Source organism: Eptatretus burgeri, chromosome 12 (assembly GCF_056783735.1).
Source record: "Eptatretus burgeri isolate ZD-2024b chromosome 12, Ebu_testis_v1, whole genome shotgun sequence".
In the NCBI taxonomy this organism is placed as follows: Eukaryota; Metazoa; Chordata; class Myxini; order Myxiniformes; family Myxinidae; genus Eptatretus; species Eptatretus burgeri.
In genome coordinates this window covers 97367455-97392454 of record NC_140972.1, presented here as the reverse complement: position 1 = coordinate 97392454, position 25000 = coordinate 97367455, and the positions used below count along the sequence as shown (strand labels likewise).

General features: G+C 43.6%; 1 protein-coding gene across 3 annotated transcripts in view; it reads left to right on the top strand.

The window, feature by feature from the left end:
• Window positions 1-25000, top strand: part of DGKQ (diacylglycerol kinase theta) — a 138556-nt gene that overhangs the window by 58567 nt on the left and 54989 nt on the right. For all 3 annotated transcript variants that reach the window (XM_085849026.1, XM_085849027.1, XM_085849025.1), the window contains exons 9-13: window positions 7630-7883; window positions 17277-17367; window positions 17940-17994; window positions 18799-18860; window positions 24491-24641. In XM_085849026.1, the coding sequence (XP_085705152.1) occupies window positions 7630-7883; window positions 17277-17367; window positions 17940-17994; window positions 18799-18860; window positions 24491-24641 (613 nt within the window). The remainder of the gene's footprint in view (window positions 1-7629; window positions 7884-17276; window positions 17368-17939; window positions 17995-18798; window positions 18861-24490; window positions 24642-25000) is intronic.

Here is a 25000-nt window from a genome sequence, read left to right as displayed (position 1 = left end):
AGCTAAATCTTGTGTCCTAAACCCATCACTATCTCTACCCACTTTACCCAGTCGCACCCAACTGTCCCTGGACTCTGTGTCCTTTTCTCCTAACAAGGTGGAGAGCTTGCTTTCAAACCTCGAGTCAGATTCTGCAACCGGTCCAGACGGCATCAGCCCACGTGTCCTCAAAGCCTGCTCTTCTGCTCTTGCTCACCCTCTCTCTGTTCTATTCACCCTCTCATTTGCCCAAGGTCATCTGCCATCTGCTTGGAAATCTGCTAACATCACTGCCCTGCATAAAAAAGGTGCAAAAACAGATCCCTGTAACTACAGACCAATCAGCCTTCTCCCAATCATCAGCAAGGTGATGGAATCCATCATCGCTTCAGACATGAAATCCTTCCTCTTTTCCAATTGCTTGATTTCCAATCATCAATTTGGTTTCAGACCAGGTCACTCTACCCTGGATATGCTGCTTCTGCTCTCCCATCAATGGATGGAGGTCCTCAATGCCAGACAGGAAATCCGAGCCGTATCCCTGGACATATCACGTGCTTTTGACACAGTCTGGCACCCTGCCCTACTCACCAAACTCTCTTCCCATGGTATTCAAGGCCATCTCCACTCATGGCTCGCAGACTTCCTCTCCTGTCGCAGTCAACGTGTGGCCCTAAATGGAGTTCTTTCATCCCCTCTTCCTGTGCAGGCTGGTGTTCCTCAAGGTAGCGTTCTGGGCCCTGTTCTTTTTCTGGTTTTCATCAATGATCTCTCGGACTCTCTGGAAAATCCTCTTTATCTCTTTGCTGATGACTCCACCCTCTGCCGTACCATCTGTCATCCCTCAGACCGGCAAGCAGCAGCTTCTTCGCTCACTGCAGATCTGGACAAAATCACAAACTGGTCCAACACGTGGAACATGTCTTTCAATCCAGACAAATCTCACACTCTCACTATGTCTCTTCGAAAGGACCGTTTACAAAACCCCCCCATCCACTTTCTCAAAAATCCTCTGGAAGAAGTCTTTTCTTTCAAGCTTCTAGGTCTCACTATCTGCCATGACCTTTCCTGGGAAAGTCACATTTCCAACCTCGCCTCAAAAGCCAGTCGCCGACTGGGAATCCTCCGTCGTGCTAAGTCCTTCTTCGGCCCTCTTGAGCTCCTGACCACTTACAAAGCTTTTGTCCGTAGCCTGATGGAGTACTGCTCTCCCCTCTGGGCTGGTGCTCCTGCCTCCCACCTTTCTCGGCTTCACGCTGTCGAAACCAGGGCATTTAAGATCATCGGCATCTCCCGCAATGAAGCTGAGTCTTTGGGCCTCTCACTCAATCACCGCAGGTTGGTCGGTGGTCTTTCTGTCTTCTACCGACTCCTCTCCAGCCTTGCCCCCCTGCTCTCTCTGCGATTTGTCCCCACCACATTTCCACAGGGCGCTCAAGGTCCGCCATCAACCCCCTTCTGGTAAAACTACCAAAATCACGAATCACTGCTCATCTTCACTCTTTCATTCCTCTTTTTCCCCGCCTTTGGAATAAACTTCCTCACTCTATTCTTTCCCATTCTTCCCTCCAGGCTTTCAAAACAGCTGTTCACCACCACCTCTTATCTTTCCCCATCCAAATCCTCGATCTTTTCTACCCCCGATAATCCACCCAAGCCCACTTCCTTCATTTCTCCTGCTTTCCTTCCTGAAAGTCCCTGTAATGTCCATCTTCTCTTCGCCATGTTCCCCGTCCCATCCCCATCCCTCTCCCTTCCACAGTTCACCTAATGTGTCTGTTCCCCACTGTTTTGTCCCTTCCACTCCCACCCCTCTTGTCTCATGCCTCCTTGCTGTGAGTTGTGTGTTAGCTCTCATACGAACCTCGACCAAGGTATACAAAAAAAAACAAAAAACAAACTGTCCAATATTATCTTATTTTTCTCCCTTTGTGCTGTGATGTGAAACTTGGAAACCTGCAGTCTTTCTTTCCTGTTTTGATTTTAACTGATTTATCAAGCGTATGACTACTCGTAGAAAATGTTCCTTGCTTGTTGTGTACAAGTGTTGTCACACTAAGTCTGTTACCTTTGTTTTTTTACTCCCCTCACCTCGCTCTTCCATGGGATATTGTATAAAAACAAACAAAATGGGGAGTCATGAAACTTAAGCAGGATTTTTTTTGCATCTCGAGTTTTATCTTGCCTATTTTTAGTTGGGGAGCCAAGGCCCTAAAATCCTATTGGAGGTGGGGAAGGATGCTACACTTTGTTTGAATGTATTTTTTTTTTTAGTATACTGAACAAAAATATAAACGCACCAACCTAAATATCTAAGTCAAGATTGCCATTATGGGAAAATGGTCAAACCGATGATATGTTTGAGCAATGGTTCCTTTGTTTTGCTCAAGACAGATGTTCCCATTGAAATTGACCACTCTGAGTGTGTGGACTCACAGGTTGAGTAATCCTTCCCATGAGCACCATGGGGCTTGACAGAGTGATGGTCAGTGAGCGTGACCAGGACACAAACACTCCCTATAGCTTGCCCTATAAAAGGCCTCCCCAAAATGTGGACTGGTGCCAAATGTCAACATGCCACAGATGTCACAAATCTTGAGGGAGCGCGCCATTGGCATGCTGAATGCTGGGACGTCAGTACGGGCCGTTGCAGCACACTTCAATGTCCACCACTCCACCATTAGCCGCCTGAGAACGCGCCTCAGAGAGACTGGAAGCACCGTGAACCGCCCACATGCCCGGCGCCCACGTGTGACCACCACCGGTCAGGATCGTCACATGAGGCTGCAACATCTCCGGGATCGACTCCGACCGGCCACGAGGACTGCCGATGAGACTGTCGGGCTGCATAACAGGCGCATTTCAGCCCAGACGGTGCGTAACCGCTTGAGGGAGGCCAACCTCCGAGCCCGCCGACCACACCGGGGACTCGACCTCACTGCAGTCCGGCGTCAGACCCGACTGAACTGGGCCAATGTTCACTTGCGCTGGACCCTCGCACGATGGAGGAGAGTGCTGTTCACCGATGAGTCGCGGTTCCAGCTGTATCGGGCTGATGGTGGACTCCGCGTCTGGCGTCGGGCTGGGGAGCGCTACACTGACGCCAATGTCCTTCGTCGGGTGTCACACGGTGGTGCCAGTGTTATGGTGTGGGCAGGCATATGCCATGGAGAGCGCACTCGGCTTCATTTCATTGAAGGCAACTTGAACGGGCAGCGGTACAGCGACGAGATACTCAGACCCATCGTCGTGCCGTTTGTGCGCCTTCACCATGTGACGTTTCAGCACGACAATGCTCGCCCCCATGTTGCCAGGATCTGCATGGACTTCCTCGGTGAGGAGGACATTGATGTCCTCGACTGGCCTCCATATTCTCCCGACATGTCGCCCATCGAGCACCTTTGGGACGTTCTTGATCGACGCGTACGACAACGTTACGCAGTCCCAGAGAACGTCCGCCAGCTCCGTGTGGCTCTCCAGGAGGAATGGGAAAACATCCCTCAGGCCACCATCGATAATCTGGTGATGTCCATGCGCCGGAGATGCACCGCTCTGCGCGACGCCAACGGTGGACACACCCGCTACTGACTGTGTGAACTCTGACAGTGACACCTCGGTTGTGTCGGCTGTTGTAGCGCAAAGACTGTCGCCAGAATTCTCAAGGAACTCTTTGAAATTTAATGCTCAATTGTCATGGATTCTATAACCAAATTGTTGTGAAGATTTAGTATTAATGAGTTTGAGGTAAAATAGTAACAATCGCTTGGTGCGTTTATATTTTTGTTCAGTATACATATAAGCATTCCTCAGAGATTCTATGTTGTGTGCTCGGCAAAAGCTCTTGTGATCCCAAATTATGGCCCAAACTTTGAACTTTTGCATGAAAAGTTTGGCCAAAAAAATAGCTGCAGTGGAAATACATTTTTGATTTACATCGGGTGAGCTTTCAAGGAAACGTGCATGTTAGCCCTCAATAGAAAGGTTTTGGGCCGAGCTACAATTTGGTCATAAAATTGGTTTCATTACTCTATTGATGACGTCACCAGAGGTCAAAAGGTCACCGATTTGGAACGGAAGTGAAAATCGATGTATCTTGTCAATAGATTTCCCCATTTCAGACAAACCAATAAACTTGGCGTATCGAAAATACGATTTATATAAGGAGACTTACAGATAAAGTTTTTAATATCAAGAAAGTTTACAAAAGTTACATATTTGTGATGGAAACCTCTTTCTACCGAAAGGGAAATTTTGGAAAAGATGACCAAAATTGTGAAGTTCCTCGAAACACAGATAGCCTTCATTTCTTCTCATTTTTCACAGACCCCCATGCCTGGTGTTGGTTTAATGGTTAGGGTGGTGAGCTTGGGATCTTAGGGTCCTGAGTTCAAATCCCGCTCAGCTGTTGAATTAACACCAGGTGGGGTTAACTCGGCCTGTCATCCTTCTATATTTATTTAATTAGCATCCTGAAGAGAGGTCTGGCAACTGGGACCTTCATTTAGCATCAATTGAAGAAATGCTGCCATATATAGTGGCTGCTGGACATATACCAAATATGTGTCATGTCTTCCACATTATTTGGATGCAATGAAAAAACTACCACCTACATTTGTGGCCAAGTTTAGGAAGGATAACTTTGTGGTCAGGCAGAAGGAAGGAAAGTACAATCGAGTCTGGAAAGATGTGGACCTCGAGCAGACGTACAATAAAGATGCGAAAACGAAACTCTTCATAGGCATATCACAACAGCCAGCTGCAATTCACGAATCCCTGAAGGTACTCCTGGGCATGATAACAACATCAGAACCGGTTACAATGATGGCGAATCTGAATAGTGATGGCTTGTCCAGAGGAGAAGAGAGGTTGAAAAGAGAAAAGGAAACTCTCACCAAAATGAAACATCTAGTCAAAGAGAAGATGATCAACCCCTTCAGATATAATCGTACAGACCCTCACAAACAGTTCAACATGCCAATTGATTTAATCCAACGAGTTAGTGGAGGCAAAAGAGAGGGGCTGAAAGCTCTTGCCATCACACAAGATGAAAACGGCCACAAAGTGGAATGCCTGAGAACATCGATTGAAAAAGGGGAAGAAAAAAAAGCACCACCTTACAGAAGACTAAACAAATACAAATACAAGAAAGTGCTGTGATAAGTCTATGCCTTGCACAAAAGCTAACTGACTCAGGAGGGAAAATGGAAGCTTTTTCACATGAATGGGTAAACTACCCGTGCTCACTGTTTAACCCAAATGAAGAACACCCATCTGCATATGGGACGAGAAGAGGCAACAAGGAGGATCACATTATGGCTTTGAAGAGTACAATGGATTCTCACTGGTGAGAGTTGGTCGAACTTCCTCCTTCCAAAGAAAAGACAGCCATGGTAGTTGATATGATGGCATTTATTCAGCGTTTTCAAAGTACGGGATGCACTGATTTTGATTAACTACGGCAAAAGTACCTTCACAAGATTCTGAGGATGAAACCAGCCGGTTCTGATGTAAGTAACGTCATTGGTGACATGTGTGACATGTATGACATCAATCCATCAAGTAGCCTGAAATATGAGGAAAGATATCACCGACGTAAACAGATACAGAATCTTAAGACCATTCATCCCAAGTCTTAGGGTGGTGGGCTTGGGATCCTATGATTCTGATTTAAAACTCCACTCTGCTGTTGAATTAATACCAGGTGGGGTTGACTCTGCCTGTCATCCTTCTGAGGTCAGCAAAATGAGTGCCAGCTTGTTGGTGTACTGTGCCAGAGTGGTCACCCATCCAGGAATGTGTCCAATAGCCAAGGAGACTGCTTAGGCAGCACCAACCCTCTGCACAGAGGATGGTCCCAATGGATGGATGGATGGATGAATGGATGGATGGTCCCAACTCTGCTCTTTCTGTGCCACAGTGGAAAAACTTCAATTGTAAAATAGAGAACAAGGACAGGCTACTGAACTTCCTTCATGAGTCTTGGTCAAAGGACACCCAAATTATCTCAGATCAGCATCAAGTCATCATTGTAGGATTTTCACCTGGACCAGCCATCAAGTTAACAAGAAATGCAGCCTCCGAATTGTCCGATATAAAATTCTCAACCACATGAGGAGGCCGACACATGGGTTTTCCTCCATATTTCCACTGCGTACAAGAAGAACAATACAACAGAGCGGTCAATGTAGCCAATGATACAGATATCATAATCATGGCCATCGAACATGTATCCCAACATGCCTGAATTAAATGAACTATGGAAATATAAAACTACCTCATCATGTTTCAGTCCAAACCAGAGAACTAAAATACTCCTGCCATGCTACAGAACAGCCGATTAGCTTTCCTTTGCCTTATCAACAGTAGACATAACAGCAATACTCGTGGTTGCAAACGTAAGAGGATGTGACACTGTCAGCTACCGTTATTTCGTGGGGGGAAAAAAAAACCATACGCACTCAAAATTGCTTTGGACTGTGCCTGTTCTTGGACACTGAGAGTAATATGCCAACAATGGGGAAATCTAAAAGCGTGATCTCTCATCAGATGTCGAATACTGAATTCCATGAAACTAGAAATGCCTTTTAGTTTGATTAAAATAGATAAGTGAGATCGTCTAGACTTCCTTGCTATCCAGTGTCTTGAATTACAAATCCAGGGCGTGCGTGCGTGAAAAATGCCTCTTTGGGGTTAACAGAACGACTCGATTACTTTTGATGAATATCTTGCAATCAAACAACTTTGTTCACGAGTTTACTTTCTTTAGTAATATTTCAGTTATCTTCTTGAAGAGGGACCTGGATAGTCACTTCCCTTTAAGATTGATGACCTTTTGAGCTCTGGTGATGTCACTGATGATGAAATCAAAAATAATTTTACGACCAAATTGTCGTTCAAGGTGTTGATATATGGTTTGAAATTGTTGTTGAATGCATTATGAAGCTCGATAAAGTTAGAATCGAGGCTGTTACACCATAAAATGAGAAGAAATGAAGGCTATGTGTGTTTCGAGGAATTTCCTAATTTGGGTTATTTTTTCCAAATTTTCTCTTAGTTGAAAGGGGTTTACATCACAAGTACGTACCTCTTGTAAACTTTCTTGACATTCAAAAACTTTATCTATAAATCGTATTTTTGATATTCTAAGTTTCTTGGTTTGTCTGAAATGGGGCAATTTATTGACGAGATGCATTGATTTTCACTTCCCTTCCAAATTGGTGACCCTTTGACCTCTAGTGACATCATCAATAGTGTAATCAACCAATTTTTTTCCAAATTGTAGCTTTGGCTAAGACTTTTTGACTGATACCGAATATGTATGCTTTCATGAAAAGTGATCCCGTGTGTATCTCAAAAGTATTTCCCTAACCCCGACTTTTTTTGGCCAAAATTGTTGCACATAAAAATTCAACGTTTGGGTCATAATTTGAGCTCGTAAGAGCTTTTGCTGATCACACAACATAGAATCGATGAGGAATGGTGATATCTACCAAAAATACATTCAAACAAAGTAGCATCCATCCCTACCTCTAACCCTTATTTTTCATGATAGCTCACTCTGGCTCCCCTACTATATCACAGTTGTATGACTAAAGTAATTGCCGTTATGGTTGTACCATGGATTCTCCCATATTCTGCATGGGTCCACAGGAGGCGGCTTTGCGTGAATACCACCTGTCGTCAAAGGCTGAAGACTATGAACTGCACAGCCTCTTGCAGGATGCGGTCGTCACCTCGGCGGGAGGCGACCTGTGCAGCAACGGGCATCCACAAGAATCCGGAGCACCCGGGGATGCCATCGGGACTGTCCGGCAACCTTTTGGAGATGCCGCGTCCGAAGCCTACATTATCCGCTGCAAGACCTTGGACTCCGAGGTGCTGAAGATATACACCGACTGGTTGTGGTGAGGTCGATGGAAGAAGTGTGTTGGGTCTTGTGCTTTCAGTGCTATCATATAAATGTTAGACAATCAGTCCCACAGGTCATCATCTGAGGGCTTCTTAATTGCACGTTTGAGACCACAGGGGGATTTCTCAATTGGAGTTGCATGCTCAATATAAGAATCCACTTGTTAATTACCACAGATTCTCCGTTATGGGTGGACAATGCTTTTATTTTATCTTTGCCCATAGTTTAAACAAAAGTACAACAACGCACCTTTTTATATACATATTTATTAAGCCTGAGTGGCTATGCATCCATCTGGGATACCACAATGAAGGTATTGGACTGGGAGACATGCGCACACAATAATATTTACTCTGGTGGTTACAGGCAATGATTTCGTTCAAAAATGGAGAAATCATTGCTGATGTCTTTGCCTTTTTCTCATGAATCAATTTTAAGTTATCATCATCAAGTCCAGTTTTATCCCTCCAGCAACTTCAGACTCCACTGATGCATATCCCTCGACTTTTCTCCAGGCTCCCCCCTCCCCCTCTCTCTGTCTCGCTCTGCCAACATGGACAAACTCTTACCATCCACCTCAACTTTCTCCTCCTCATATATGGTGACTTAAAGTGTCACCTTGCCATCTGGTTGGGTGTTGGTACCTCTTCAACGAGCCACGTCATCGCAGCAAAGGACTTCCGTGACTCCATGGGCTAGACCCAATCCGTGAACTTTCTGGACCTGGTAATGACAAATTTTCCTGCTGACATCTCCTGTTCCTCCATTGCTCCAATTCATTAATCTGTTCATATGCTTGTAAGAGTAAACATCTCTGGCTACAGAACTGCCTCAATGCCAGAGAGTCTGTCAGTTCACTCAGGCCAACTGGCAGGGCCTGTAGGCTGCCATCTCACTTCACGACTGGTCTCTGATATCTGCCACCCCTGATATTACCTCAGCCTGGGTATTTTTGCCAGAAACTTGTTCTCTTACGCACCAATCCATTCCATCTTGTCTTCAGTTATCCTACACTTCTTCCTGCCGATGATGCACTGAATCCTGTGTATTGAATCCCGACCGAAGGCAATCACAGCTCATTCCACAATGCCCATAGCAAGTGTGTCCATTCTCAGAAGAGCCAGAAAACAACATCTGTCCAACCTCAGGATTCAACGTTCAAACTTATCTCATTACTCAAGAACCTGGTGGCATCTTGTTAAATTTGTCACTGGTTTATGCTTCTACCCACCCTCCACCCAGTCGACTCCACTCATGGAAATGCAGAGTGCCTCAATTCTGTGTTTGCTTCCAAATATCACTTAACCAACTCATCACTCCTTGTGCCTTTCCCTCCCACTCACACCCAATTGCTCTTGGACTCTCACTTGAGAAGGTTGAGAAGTTTCTGATATGCCTTGACTCTAATTCTGCAACTGGATCAGATGGCATCAGCTCACGTGTCCTAAAAACCTGCTCTGCTGCTCTTGCAAATACTCTTTCTGCTTTGTTCACCCGATCATTCCGTCAACTTGGAAGTCGGTAAACATCACCGGAACACACAAACTATGCGCGAAAACAGATCCTCTGAACTATAGACCCATCAGCTTTCTTCCATTCATAAGGAAAGTTATGGAATCCATCATTGCAATTGACACCACATCCTTCCTTTTTCTCTAACGGCCTGATCTTATACCGTCAGTTCAGATTCAGACCCAGTCACTCCACCATGAACATGCTGCTTCTGCTTTGTTCATGGATGGAGGCAGAGATGTCAACAAGTCACCTGAGCCAAGTCTCAAGTCAAGTCTAAAGTCTTTTAGGGCAAATCATAGATGGAGCTTGGTTACATGTATGCCTGTAACACTCAAAAGGTTTACACGAGTCATGAGCTGATTAATTATATGAGCTTGATGATTTTTTTGGCATGTGCACTCTGTAAAATAAATGACGTGGAAAATATAAACGACAAAGTTCAATTGCTTTGTTTTTTTCAAACACGTTGACCAGACTCAGTCTTTTGCGTGTCAATAACCTTGGTGATTCCGCACCGAATATGGAAGGTTGGTGATTCAGATGTTCATAAGAAAATAAGATCACCATCGGAATCTCCACCATGCCACCCATAATGAAGTGACAGGGTTGCCAGATGTCCGATAAGTATCGTATTTGTATGATAATTCAACCTCTTGTACGATGTACGATCAATAATTGCAAATGTATGTTAAAATTCTGGCAATTCCAAAAAATATATTACTCGACCTTCAATTTTCAGTTTTTGTTTCGTTCCATTTTTCTCGGTCTGCTGGGCAGATTCTGACCACCTCCGTCACACCTCACGCAGCATTTTTCACACAGGCAGAACATCACGTAAGCACATGTTCGGGCTTCGTCATTTAGGTGATATAAAAACAAAGAAAAAATGACCACAGTGTGCAGGTGAATGCAATGAGTTCAGAAAGTGTTCTTATGTCAGTCTACAGCAAAAAAAAATTTTGTTAACGAATTGGAGCATAAATAAGGAGAAAATCGATTACTTTAAACACGATTTACTCATTAAATAAGCCACCGAATCATCTAACTCGGGTCAGAATGCATTTCTTCGGCAAAAAGTAACCTAAAAATGTATTTTAATAATTAACTTATCTTTTAACACGATACTTTCAAATTTGCCTCTGACTATCCAGAGTTTATATTCTCTGTGTTAACGTCACTGCCTTTTTTTTTGTTTGTTTTTGTGACATTTGTCGAGCTCACCCGTCCACAATGTGACGTCACAGAGTGATGAAAGTTATCATGTAACATCGCATTAATGTTCTCTTTCCGAAAATATCATAATTTTCCTCTTTTAATATTTGGTAAAAGGATGTTTTGAGCGTTTTGATCATTTTATTCGAAAGCGGTATATTCATACCTTGCGTAATATCGCACAACACACTTCCATGTTTTTTTTTTGTTTAGTTTTGTTTTTTTAAGGCTGTTTATATAGCTCAGGTGTTATTACATAACACTCATGCATTGATGCATTCACAAGAGGAAAAACGAGCGCATGAGAGGCCGTGTATAGTCCGGGAAAAACCAGGAAGTAATTCAACTGACGGTTTCTATAATGACCCTACAAATCTCAGATGGTCGACGGTTACAAATTGAAATGTTGCTGTGCATTGTGGGTTCATGCTGGTGAAAAAAAAAATTATATATATATATATATATATATATATATATTATACATACCGGGCGAGTGGCGTGCGCCTGTAATCCGGCTACTCGGAGGCTTGCCCTGGGCCGCGCTATGAGAGGGTGTAGGGTAGCCCGGAATCATGGTGAAACCCAATCCTTATCCCTGTGTCGTAAGAGGCGACCAGGGTTGCGTCAGGAAGGGCATCCGGCGCAAAACCTGTGCCAAATCAGTATGCGGATCATAATGGATGATCCGCTGTGGTGACCCCTAACGGGAGCAGCCGAAAGAAGAACAACAACATATATATATATATATATATATATATATATATATATATATATATATATATATATATATATATATATATATATATATATATATATATATACTTCATGGGGTTCGTGAGAATCGTACAATAATATTTTTGAAAATACGGTAATTTTGAGGTTCCAATGCAATATTTCCACTTTTCAAATCTGGCAACCCTGTGAAGTGAGACACGCAAGCGCAGAGAGTAGCAGCAAGATCCATAGTGATGCTTCGTCTCGACGGTGTATTCATAAGAACATCCACTCAAAGCTCAAACGTGTGTGCGTGCGTGCGTGTGTGCGTGTTTTAGTTCCATTATGAACCATAAAACACGTCGACAAAATAATAATAATAATAATAATAATAATAATAATAATAATAAAAAACATGGAAGAAGCTTATTGGGTATGAACTGAGCAGCAGCAACAATTCCATGTGTAAGCCTTATGGCATTCATGCCCATATCTTCCATGTAATGGAAGATACTACAGCTCCACTTGCGCTTCTCTGTAATATATCTCCTTTTACTTCACGAGACACATGTATGTGTGATCAGAGGCTTGGAGCTCAGCTGCATTATGAGCGGTGTATAACTTCCAATACATTTTCTAAGCTCAGCGCGATCTTTTTAGCGAGTTTGTGCTCCCTTTGGCACATGACTCCGATGGTATTTGGTTATAAATATAATCATATCCAACTAGACATTGATTGAAAATTAGTCACAACCACGTCACTGAGATCCATTATTTTTTTTGATATAGATCGTGCTCATTCATTCATCACCATTGCCAACAAGTCCACAAGTCCTCACGTCTCAAATCTCAAGTCAAGTCAGAAACGTTTTGCGGTCAGACGAGACAAAAATTTAACTTCTTGGTCTGAATTCAAAGTGTTACATCTGCTGCAAGCCGAACACTGCACATCACCCAGTCAACACCTTTCCTACTGTCAAGTATGGTGGTGGCAGCATCATGTTATGGAGGGACTGGCATCAGTCAGTCCCATCAGCAGGGACTGGCAAGCTTGTCAGGATAGAAGGGACAATGGACGGTGCGAAGTCCAGGAGAATCCTTGATGAAAACCTGCTTGATCTAAGGGGCTGAATACTTTTACAACCAGTGAAGTTTTGATTTGTGCGTGTTTTACAGGTATTCCTCACATGTAACCCCCTTCAACGATAACAGTGTTTAATTTGATCTCTTCAGTTATGAACAAAAAAAAGTTCATTTGGAAAAATTGTTTCTACATGATTCATAATTCATCTGAATGTGGCATTATTGGTAAGGGGTGAATACTTTTGCAGGCCACTGTATATAGACAAAGCGTTCTATGCAGGCTGGCAGCCCGCGTTGCTCTCCAAACTCTCTGCCTATGGTATCTGAGGCCAACCCCACATTTGGGTTAGTGACCTCCTCTCCTCTCTTCGCCAATGTGTGACTCTCAACGGAATCCTTTAATATCCTCTCCCTGTCAAGGCTGGAGTATGCCAAGGCAGTGTTCTAGGCCCCTTCCTGTTCGTAATCTTCATCAACGATCTTTCAAACTATTTGGAAAATTCGCTTTAAATGTCTCTTTGCTGAGGACCGTACCCTCTGCCATAACATTTCTCATTGTTTTGAGAGGCAGGCAGCAGCCTCTTCCCTCTCTGCAGACCTTCATATAATCGGGAGCTGGTTCATCACTTGGAATATGCCGTTTAATCCTGACAAATCTCACCCTCTCCATCTGCGCCATCTGCTGAACCCTCCCATTTACTTCCTTCACAAACCACTTGAAGAAATTCAGTCACTCACTCTTTTGTGCCTCACAAATAAGCCATGATCTTTCTGAGGCGAACGATTGGTTTAAGTTGGCCTCCAAAGCCAACCGCAGACAATGTATCCTCTCCCGTGAAAAGTCTTTCCTTGGCAACTCTAAACTTTCATCGACATATAAGGCCTTCATCCGCAGCTCGATGGAGTACTGCTTTGCCCTTGAGGCTGATGCCCCTGCCTCACACATTGCACTTCATGATGTTCGGAGATCTCAGCCTTCAAAATCCTTGCAATCTCTCAGGATGAAGCTGAGTCTCTGGGCCTATTACTCTTGCATCGCAGACCGGTCGGTGGTCTCTCTCTCTTCTCTCGCCTCCTTTCTAGTCTTGCACCTTCTGCCCTTTTCTTGCTCTATTCCCTTCCCCACCGCTCCCCATGCCGTCATCCTTCCCACCTAAGTTTCTGCAGGGATCACTCGTTCTGCACAATCCACTTCTGGTTGAATTACGGAAATCCAGGATCTCTGTTCACCTCCACTCATTTGTCTCTCTTTTCTATTGCCTGTGGAACGAACTTCCCCGGTTTGTTCAATCGCGTTGCTCCCTCTCGGGCCTCAAGATGGCTGTTCACCACCACATCAGCTCATTCCTCATCCATACTCATGATATTTTTTTCCCTCATTAGTTTCCTCAACCCCATCCTTTCATTTCCGGGGTATACTGCTTCTTGTGTTTTCTCCACACCCCGATGTCATGTCTCGTCATCGTTTTTGTATTCCTCAAGGGGTTTGTTTTTAATATAAAATACATCTGGGAATAAATAAGCAACATATACAGTGCCTATAGAAAGTCTAGGCCACGTTTTTCCACCTTTTTCCACCTTTACTTGCACATCGTAACCCACAAGTTCCAAATGAAAAACAGATTCTACAAATGTCAGAAAATTAATTAAAAATACAAAACGAAAATATCTTGGTTGTATAAGTGTCAACCCCCCTTTATAATGGCAATTGTAAATGAGCTCAGGTATAACCAATCACCTTCAAAATCACACACAAAGTTAATTGGCCTCCACTTGTGTTAAATTGTAATGATTCTGATTATTTCAGAATAAAATCAGCTGCTTCTGAAGGTTTCCTCTGCTGGGTGGTGCATTTCACAGCAAATAGTCAACCATGAACACCAAGGAGCTTTCAAAAGACCTCCGGGATAAAGTGGAAAGGTACAGATCAGGGGATGGGTATAAAAATATTTTGAAGGCCTTGAATTTCCCTTGGAGCACAGACAAGACAATCATTAAGAAGTGTATTGCATATGGCACCACCAAGACCCTGCTTAGATCAGGCCGTCCCTCTGAACTGGATGACCAAGCAAAGAGGAGACTGATCAGAGACGCCATCAAGAGGCCAATGGCAACTTTGAAAGAGCTACATGCATTTATGGCAAAGACTTGTCACTGTGTGCATGTGACAACAATATCCCAAGCACTCCAATACCTGGCTTGTACGGTAGGGTTGCAAGAAGGAAGCCATTAATCAAAAAAGCCCACCTTGCGTCCCATTTGAGGTATGCAAAAAAACCACTCCGGAGATTCTGAAGCCATGGTGCAAAAAGTTTTGTGGTCTGATGAAACCAAGGTGGAACTTTTTGGCCTAAATGCAAAATGTTACGATTGGTGCAAACCCAACACAGCACATCACCCAAATATTACCATCCCTATTGTGAAGCATGGTGGTGACAGCATCATATTATGGGGATGTTTCTCATCAGGAAGGACTGCGACACTTGTCAGGATATATGGAAATATGGATGGAACATCATACATGAAAATCCTGGAGGAAAACATGCTGCCCTTTGCAAGAAAGCTGAAATTGAGACAGAAGTTCACCTTTCAGCATGACAATGACCCGAAGCACACAGCCGAAGCTACACTGGAGTGGCTTAGGAACAAAAAGATAAATGTCCTTGAGTGGTCCAGTCGTATCGGAATAAAAACTGGGCACGTGCCGAGACTCGGGGTCGATTGGCTTGAGGAAGCCAGCTGTGAAGCTCGTGAAATGTCACCTGAGACCAGGTCTTCTCTTGCTTATTGCTCAAATTAGCAGAGTAGATCACGTTTTAATTTTGGTTGAAAGTGCCATCTTCTTTACAAATGTGTAATCCCAACCGCCCCAATGTTGTACTAATATATATATATATATATATATATATATATATATATATATATATATATATATATATATATATATATATATATATATATATATATATATATATACTACCGGTTAAAAGTTTTAGAACACCCCCATTTTTCTAGTTTTTACTGAAATTTAAGCAGTTTAATGTTTCAATGTACCCTGAAATTAAAGCATAGAACAAATAAACAATTGCAGATAAAAAAGAAATCATGGAATCGTTTTGTTGAACAAAATTTAATCTAAAATTTTGACTCATCAAAGTTGCCACCTTTCGCAACTATAACAGCCAAACATACTCGTGGCATTCTTTCTACAATGGAAATCAAATATTGTTCGTAAAGTTCTTCACAACACTGTTGCAGAAGTTCCCACAAATGTGTTGCACTTGTCGGTTGCTTTGCTTTCACCCTTCTGTCCAGTTCATCCCAAACCAGCTCGATGGGGTTTAAGTCTGGAGACTGTGCTGGCCATTCCATGATTTGAAGCCTACTGTCTTGTTCTTTTCTTCCTAGGTAGTTCTGACATAGCCTGGAGGTATGTTTTGGGTCGTTATCTTGCTGTCGGATGAACCCCTGACCAACTAGGCGTAGACCAGAGGGTATTGCATGGCGCTGCAAAATGCTGTGGTAGCCCTTTTGGTTCAGGGTGCCAGTCATTCTGTGCAAGTTGCCAACTCTGGATCCAGCAAAAGAGCCCCAGATCATCACGCTTCCTCCTCCATGTTTGACAGTTGGTGTCACACACTGAGGAACCATCCTTTCGCCTACTTGACGGCGTATAAAAACCCTGCGTGATGAACCGAAGATTTCAAATTTTGATTCAGCGATCCATAAGACATTCTTCCAGTTTTCAGTCGTCCACTGGCAGTGCTTCATGACCCAGACAAGCCTCTTTTTCTTATTTTGTCATCTTAGCAATGGCTTTCATACTGCTACTCGACATGTCAAACCTGCAGCTCGAAATCTTCTCTTCACAGTTGAAACTGAGACCTCCTGACTTCAACCAGTGTTAAGCTGTGCTTGAAGCTGCTGTCCTGTGAGCCGCCTATCAGGCAAGCTGTTGACTCCCAGAAACTTGCCTTCTGATTGTGTTGTGGCTTTGGGTCTACCAGACCTCTTCCTGTCAGAGTTTTCTCCAGTTTTCAAAGTGCCTTTTGATGGTGTTGGAAACTGTACTCAATGACACCTTGACTCCTTTACAATTTCTCTAAAGGAAAGACCTACACTTTTAAGGGTTATAATGGTCTGTCTGTCTTCCTTTATTAATTGTCTTTTTCTCACCATTATGATAGCAATATACTACTTCCTGCAGTGCAATATTGTCCAAATAATGCTTCAGAGGGTGTAGCAACACAGTCTGTTCCAACACTGCTTTTATATAGACAGAGGGTTTGTAACTAATCAACAAAAGTTGGGACACCTGTTGGAATTGTTTTCATCAACTTTCAAGGCTTAATTTACTTCCATTGCTGCAGAACAGCTGCAGTTGCTAACCCATCACTTGTTCCCTGAAAAGGGCCTTTTTTTTAACAACTCTGAAATTTACATTATTTTTTAGTTTTTGGTCACCTAAACATTTTTTTTTAACCTCTGGCAGTTTACCACTTATCTTTTACCATTTCAGGTTATTCACTGGACTTTAACTGGTTAAATTTCAGTAAAAACTGAAAAATGGTTGTGTTCAAAAACTTTTGACCAGTAGTGTATATGTATAATCTTATGCTATTGTCATTAGCTTTATGTTGCCGAGCTAACCTGCCAGCCCAAATTTCTTTTACGCTCATATTCATATCTCAATGAATTAAATACACTTTCTTTCCAACCTGGTATATGAGAATGTTTACTTCACCTTTAGTCTATTTCTCAGGGAACCTGTTTTCACAATTTCCTCATCTGTCATGTGAATCTCCCACTGCGACCGACACCCGATGACTCACAGCCATTGTACTTGATTGACATTGTGTTGCAGCAAAGGCGTGGCATACTTGTCGATTTGTGTGGACCAGCAATCAACTGTGCAAACTGTGGTGGAACAGGTCCTACAGCAGCTGGGCCAACAGGTGGCTAATCTCAAATGTAGCATGTAACCTTAGGCATTGCACTCAGTGCATGCATGGCAGCGGTGACACCGATGCTGCTGTCGGTGAACGTGTGGCAGTCACGCTGCTCTCTGTGCATGTGCGGCGGCGGCACTGACACTGTTCTTGGTATACGAGCGGCGGTGGCACCGACGCTGCTCTCGGCGCATGCATGGCGGTGGCACCGACACTGCTCTCGGTGCACGCGCGGCGCCGACGCTGCTCTCGGTGCACGCGCGGCGCCGATGCTGCTCTCGGTGCACGCGTGGCGCCGACGCTGCTCTCGGTGCACGCGCGGCGCCGACGCTGCTCTCGGTGCACGCGCGGCGCCGACGCTGCTCTCGTTGCACGCGCGGCGCCGACGCTGCTCTCGGTGCACGCGCGGCGCCGACGCTGCTCTCGGTGCACGCGTGGCGCCGACGCTGCTCTCGGTGCACGCACGGCGCCGACGCTGCTCTCGGTGCACGCGTGGCGCCGACGCTGTCCTCGGTGCATGTGCGGCTGCTCTTTCTCTGCCTGTTATTTACTTTGCTCTCCCTTTCTGTCCTTTGCAGTCAGCCAGCACGAATGATTACGGGTTGATGGCGGTTGTGATGAACTCTCAAAGAGGTATTCAAAAACTTTTAAACTCTTTTCTGAATAATGAATATGCTGGATACATAATGTAATTAAATGTGTGGGGTGGTGTGCGAATCTAGCGTATTGTTTTCACACTATTTGACAAGTTTATTTGGGGTCATTCGGCATCGAACACATTGTGTGGTTTGGTCTCACGTGGCAACGAGCAGATTCCTCTCTTTCCTGAATGTTATTGAGGAGCCATTTCGTCAATGTTTTGAGAGTAACATGGTAAGTCTTGTGAGACAGGCTGTGTATCTACAAACTTGTAATTCAAACATTTAACAGTGCTGCCTTCAGCTGGAATTGAACCCACATATCGTGGGCCACCACTATACACCTGTCGTCTGGAGATGCCGAGAATGCCATCCAGCTGATGCAAACCCAACCAAGTCCAATTGGGCATCCTCTGGATTTGACCGTCAACCTGAGGGGTCTTTACATCATGTTGGAGGACACATTGATGGATTTAAAAAATTCCTGAACTCTTGGATGTCACGACATTAAGATTTTGATGTGAATTCTTGGGTTGGAAACCTTTGATGAAAAATTATTTAATGTGATCTTATTTTATAGTCATGGAAGATATGAAGATCTCTTGCGTTCGGTGCTTAAACCGCACAACAGGTCACCGGGCTGTCATTGCCAAGGTGTCCAATAAGCATCTCTCATCCTGTTAAACCTTGTCAATGCGGTGCTCCACCACACCACCTTCCTCAAGGGTTCACTAATTGTGGGTATGCATCCTATGGGATGTGTGTTTGTTGAGGTTTTTGTGTGGTACGTCTGTTGCAGTACATAGAACATTGCTGACGGGAAACACGCTTCTTCTGGAATATCTGCAGCAGTGCCGTAAGGTGCGTATATTGCCTTTCGGTTTGGAGGACGTATCGGCACCTCAAATACTCTTCACACACCATTTGATTGCTCATCCATTGCTGCCCTCAGGGCACTAGTAGTCAACTGTGAAGTATGGAATGGTACCTCTTATCGATGAGATTAGGTGGCAGGCAGATTCCTTCTTCCCTGAAGGTAATGAATAAGCAGCTAGGTTTTATTTTTGGCAATGATCCGATGGCGACATGGTGCTTGTCCTGAGGCCTGCTCGATTTTTAGAAGTTTGCAATCCTAATCCTTAATACTGCATCCTTCGGCCAAATTTTCATGAGCAACCTCAGAGCCTTCTTACAGTCCAATGCCCTCACTTCTAGGCCACTACAATACAAATATGTTATTTTCTTCCTGGTACCTGCCCACTGGTGCAAGCCGGTGTTTTTGGGACTTGCTGTGGTTCCTGCTCTTGTTTAAACAGCATACCCGTAATACGGCGTGGCACGTACCATTTCTTACTGTATTTGAATCTCAGGTGTGTGCGTGTGTTTGTATTTTTATCATTACCAATGAATACTGTAACAAAGGCCTGTTTCGGGACACGTACAATAATTGCATTAAGATCTGGGATATTTCAGTAGATTGGGCAAATGAGTGACAAACATGGGAATCATACATGTCCCTAATTTTTATACCCTCATCTGATCGTGCGCTCAGATTATATCCAGGCCTGCACTGTGGCCTTATTCAAAATATATTTGAGGCCATTATTTTGCAAAGCTTGTATGTTTGTCAATTAAATTTCAACAGTTAACTCAAAACCGTGTTAATGTGAAAAATACAAATACGTAAATTGTCAATAATCTTTGCCTCGCTGTGCTAGCTATCGTATGCAGCCCTTGGCTGCTGGTTGTATCACTTTCTGGGGCGTGGCTGTGCTGCTGATGCAGCATCCTCCATTACATGTACCCTGGTACTCATTCCGCCGACCTCGGAAGGATGACAGGCTGAGTCAACCCCACCTGATGTTAATTCAATGGTAGCAAGGGCTTGCACTCAAGACCCTAAGATCTTAAGCCAGCGACCTTAAGGCCCGGTCACACCTTGACGTTTTAGTCAGCGATGGCAACGTATTAAAATGTATGTAAAATGCTGGCTTACGTTGAACTTTTGATTTTTTTTTTAAAGATTCGGACGTATTCATAGCGACTTGGTCTTATGTATAACGCATTGGTAATGGACACAGAACGTTTCGTTGTGTTATAGATAACTTATACCAACGAATGCTGAACCTGTTGTCGGCCTACACAACCGATGCCCAACGATAGTCTAACTTAGGCATAGCGCGTTGCACGCATCGCCGACGATGTCGTGACCTAGCCTATTAAAAGGCTGATGCACAACGATTCGAATCATAACTGCCGTAGAAATGGAAGGGTCAACATCACGGTCACACCTTGGCGTTCTTGTCAGCGTATGCCGACATAAGAAAAATGTGTCTAAAACGTTGGGGCACGTCAAATACGGTATGAGTAAGTTTGGTATACGTGAGTATAACGCTAAAGTACGCTATCATACGTCGTAGTAAGTAGAGTACGTCAAGAAATTTTTAAACATGTTCAAAATTTTTCGACGTACTCGGCGTATGACGCACGTTCCGCATGCGATGGGGATAAGTTTTACACACGATATGTGGACCCTTACACACGTCCACAAAGGCTACTTATAAGCTACTCATAAGTCGAAACACGTCACGGTAATGTCTTTTTTACGCAAAACTTATTTCTAACTTATGTTTGACGTGCTTTGAACCAATTCTTTACGTAGTCCCAACACACATCGACGTATGTAGACGTATTCCAATGACGTCTTCCGGTCGACAAAAAAAAAAAAATGAATGTGTTTCTAGCTTACAACTGCCATATAAAGACGTGTTCCCAGCGGTTTTGGGAATTGGTATATAAAAATGGTGTTCATAAAAGGGGAACCCAACAGTGTTTGAGTCCTTTTTGAGTGGATGTCCATGTCAGCAGTAACAGTATCAGTATTAGTATTAGTAGTAGTTTGTTCATGTTGGCAGTAGTAGGTGAGTGTGAGGGGAGGGTGTGGGTTATGAGGGATCGTCCTTGCGTCCTCGTGTCCACGGGTAGGAGACATCTTTTCACCATTGTTCGAAGTTCTTCGCGGCTAATTTTTTATGGGGCTTTTTCAACAATGAGCTATAGCTTGTTTTTACGATTTAGGTCTATTCATAACGGGTTGGACAAATGCACAATGAACTAATAATGTGCATAGAGCGCTTTGATTACTTATAGATACGATATACCAACGAATAATTATCGTGAAGCCGGCGTTCACAAACTATGCCCAACGATAGCCTAACTTATCCATATCATGCGGCAGTTTATCTTTGCCGGTGACGTGGGGTTTGCTATTCATAGGCTGCCACTCAACGATTTAAATGGCTGCATCTCCACTATTGAAAGTAGACGCTTGCACTCAACAATTGGATTTTTTTTACACTCAACGACTTTTAAACGGTACCACTCAGCTATTTTCATTGTTTACAATGAACGATTTAAATTGCTGTCACTCGCCTTTGTTTTTTGACGCTGGCGCTCGGAAATTTGAAGCGTTTCTTCTGAACGTGTTAAAACGCTCAAACTCGACTATTTTAAATAGACGCTGCCGATGGACAATTGGAATCATAGCCAAGCTAGACATCGAAGTGTGAACATCCTCGTCATGCTGAAGAAAAGTTTGAAGAATGCTGCAAATAAGTGTCGTGGCCGTGGCCGTGGACGCTGACGCAAGGACGATCCATTATACCGACGTCTTTCAGCCTATGAGTAACTTAAAAGTAACGTCTGTCGATGTGTGGAAACGATCGCGTAACGTGCCAACAACACGTTAATCATAGGTTAGAAATAAGTTTCGGGTATGCTAAACATTACCTCGGCATGTCTCAACTTATGATTAACTTACAAGTAGCATGTGTTGACGTCTGTCAACGATCGCAGACCGTGCATACAACTTGTGGCCAGCGTAGCGGAACGTGTGAGTCATACGCCGGCATACGTCATGAAATTTCAAGCATGAAAAAATTTGAGAACAACCAAAAAGTACAACGTTTAAAGCCAACGTACAACGACGTATGGCAGTGTTTTTCAGCGTGCTCTCAATGTTATCAAAACTTACCCATAACGTATTCAACGTGTGCCAGCGTTTTAGAAAAAAAATTCAAAAATCAGCATACGTTGGCTAAAACGTCAAGGTGTGACCGGGCCTTTAACCGTTAAAGTTAATCATAAGTTGAGACACGCCGAGGTAATGTTTAGCGTACCCGAAACTTATTTCTAACCTATGATTAACGTGTTGTTGGCACGTTACGCGATCGTTGCCACACATCGACAGACGTTACTTTTAAGTTACTCATAGGCTGAAAGACGTCGGTATAATGGATCGTCCTTGCGTCAGCGTCCACGGCCACGGCCACGACACTTATTTGCAGCATTCTTCAAACTTTTCTTCGGCATGACGAGGATGTTCACACTTCGATGTCTAGCTTGGCTATGATTCCAATTGTCCATCGGCAGCGTCTATTTAAAATAGTCGAGTTTGAGCGATTTAACACGTTCAGAAGAAACGTTTCAAATTTCCAAACCCCAGCGTCAAAAAACAAAGGCGAGTGACAGCAATTTAAATCGTTCATTGCAAATAATGAAAATAGCTGAGTGGTACCGTTTAAAAGTCGTTGAGTGTAAAAAAAATCCAATTGTTGAGCGCAAGCGTCTACTTTCAAGAGTGGAGATGCAGCCATTTAAATCGTTGAGTTTATCATTTAAATCGTTAAATCGTTAAACGCAAGGACGATCCATCATAACCCACACCCTCCCCCTCACACTCACCTACTACTGCCAACATGAACAAACTACTACTACTACTAATACTAATACTGATACTGTTACTGCTGACATGGACATCGACTCAAAAAGGACTCGAAAACACTGTTGGATTCCCCTTTTATGAGCAGCATTTTTATATACCAATTCCCAAAACCGCTGGGAACACGTCTTTATATGGCAGTTGTAAGCTAGAAACACGTTCATTTATTTTTTTTTTGTCGACCGGAAGACGTCATTGGAATACGTCTACATACGTCGATGTGTGTTGGGACTACGTAAAGAATTGGTTCAAAGCACGTCAAACATAAGTTAGAAATAAGTTTCGCGTAAAAAAGACATTACCGCGACGTGTTTCGACTTATGAGTAGCTTATAAGTAGCCTTTGTGGACGTGTGTAAACGTCCGCATATCGTGTGTAAAACTTATCCCCATCGCATGCGGAACGTGTGTCATACGCCGAGTACGTCGTAAAATTTTGAACATGTTTAAAATTTCTTGACGTACTCTACTTACTACGACGTATGATAGCGTACTTTAGCGTTGTACTCACGTATACCAAGCTTACTCATACCGTATTTGACGTGCCCCAACATTTTAGACACATTTTTCTTAGGTCGGCATACGCTGGCAAGATCGCCAAGGTGTGACCGCGATGTTGTCACTTCCATTTCTACGGCAGTTATGATTCGAATCGTTGTGCGTCAGCCTTTTAATAGGCTACGTCACGACATCGTCGGCGATGCGTGCAACGCGCTATGCCTAAGTTAGACTATCGTTGGGCATCGGTTGTGTAGGCCGACAACAGGTTCAGCATTCGTTGGTATAAGTTATCTATAACACAACGAAACGTTCTGTGTCCGTTACCAATGCGTTATACATAAGACCAAGTCGCTATGAATACGTACGAATCTTTAAAAAAAAAACATCAAAAGTTCAATGTAAGCCAGCGTTTTAGATACATTTTAATACGTTGCCATCGCTGGCTAAAACGTCAAGGTGTGACCGGGCCTTAAGATCTAAACATCAGAGAATTCAATCCCAACTAGAACGGTACTCGGTAGAGCACATACCTCTACCAGGCTGAACAGTTTACGTTTTGTATCCCATGTTGGGATGGATCTGGATCCGGATCTGAAACAAAATCTAATCAGCTGGTTCTTGTCTCCTACCCAAATCATCATTTTAAAGATTTTTTTCCTTTTTAAAGCGAAGAATCACTTTAAAGATTAAAAAAAAAACTCTCGCATCCGGATCCGGAACCGGATCTTCACCAATATCTAATCAATTTTTCCACGTCACACACCCAACCTATCCACCAAATTTTGTCCGACTCCATCCATAACTTTTTGAGATATCCTGCTCACAGACAAAAATACAGGGGTGAAAACGTAACCTCTGTCCACCTTAGGTGACGGTAATAACCACAAATAAGTTTAAGAAAAATGACAAAACAACAAAAAAATCAACATGTGTATGTTAATATTGAGGGCAGGTAGGATGGCCTAGAGGTACGCACAATCGCCTCTCAGTTGGTGAGTTGTCTTTGTGAATGTCTTGGGAGCAGGAGTGATCATATTCAGCAAGTGTGGGGGGAAAAAACAAATGCTAAGCAGTGGAGAAGACCTTGCCTTTGGGGATTCCAATATTGAGGAACTTGGCGAATGCTTAGTTAGGAATGGCTGTGGTTTCAATATGACCAATGAGTAACTCTCTGGTTTTGGCAGTTGTACTGTGAGTTGTGTGTTTTGCAGGTATCTGTGCAGGCCATGAACCTGACACGGTTCTATGTGGTGCTGCAACATCAAGATTCAACCGTGGCTGACCTGCTTGTGTTGGGATTTCAATCCGGCCTTTCTGCATCTGACTACCTAAGCCAACTAAGCAAACACATTTGTCTCAATGGTGAGGCACCTCAGGGTCTTTTCAGAAGATGAAAACTGATCTCTCCCCTTCCTCTTGATAGTTTTGATACGTTTGCCTCCCTCGTACAAGCCATTTTGTTTCTCTCATGTCGTATTCTGCTTAATAAGTTTCTTTTTGCTCTGATATTGTGTTTAAGCAAAGATAATCCAAGTTGAAGATCTAACTGTTTGATGCTTCATTGCAGGTTAGGCAACAGCGTCTGCTTTTCACTTCTTTCTCTCTCTCGCTCTCTCTACTTTCGGGATCGGTTAGGCCAAGGTCACATTTGCCACGGCGGCCGTGGGGTCTCCAAAATCTACGGCCACTAGCAATTATACGGCGGCCGCAGTATTTCCATG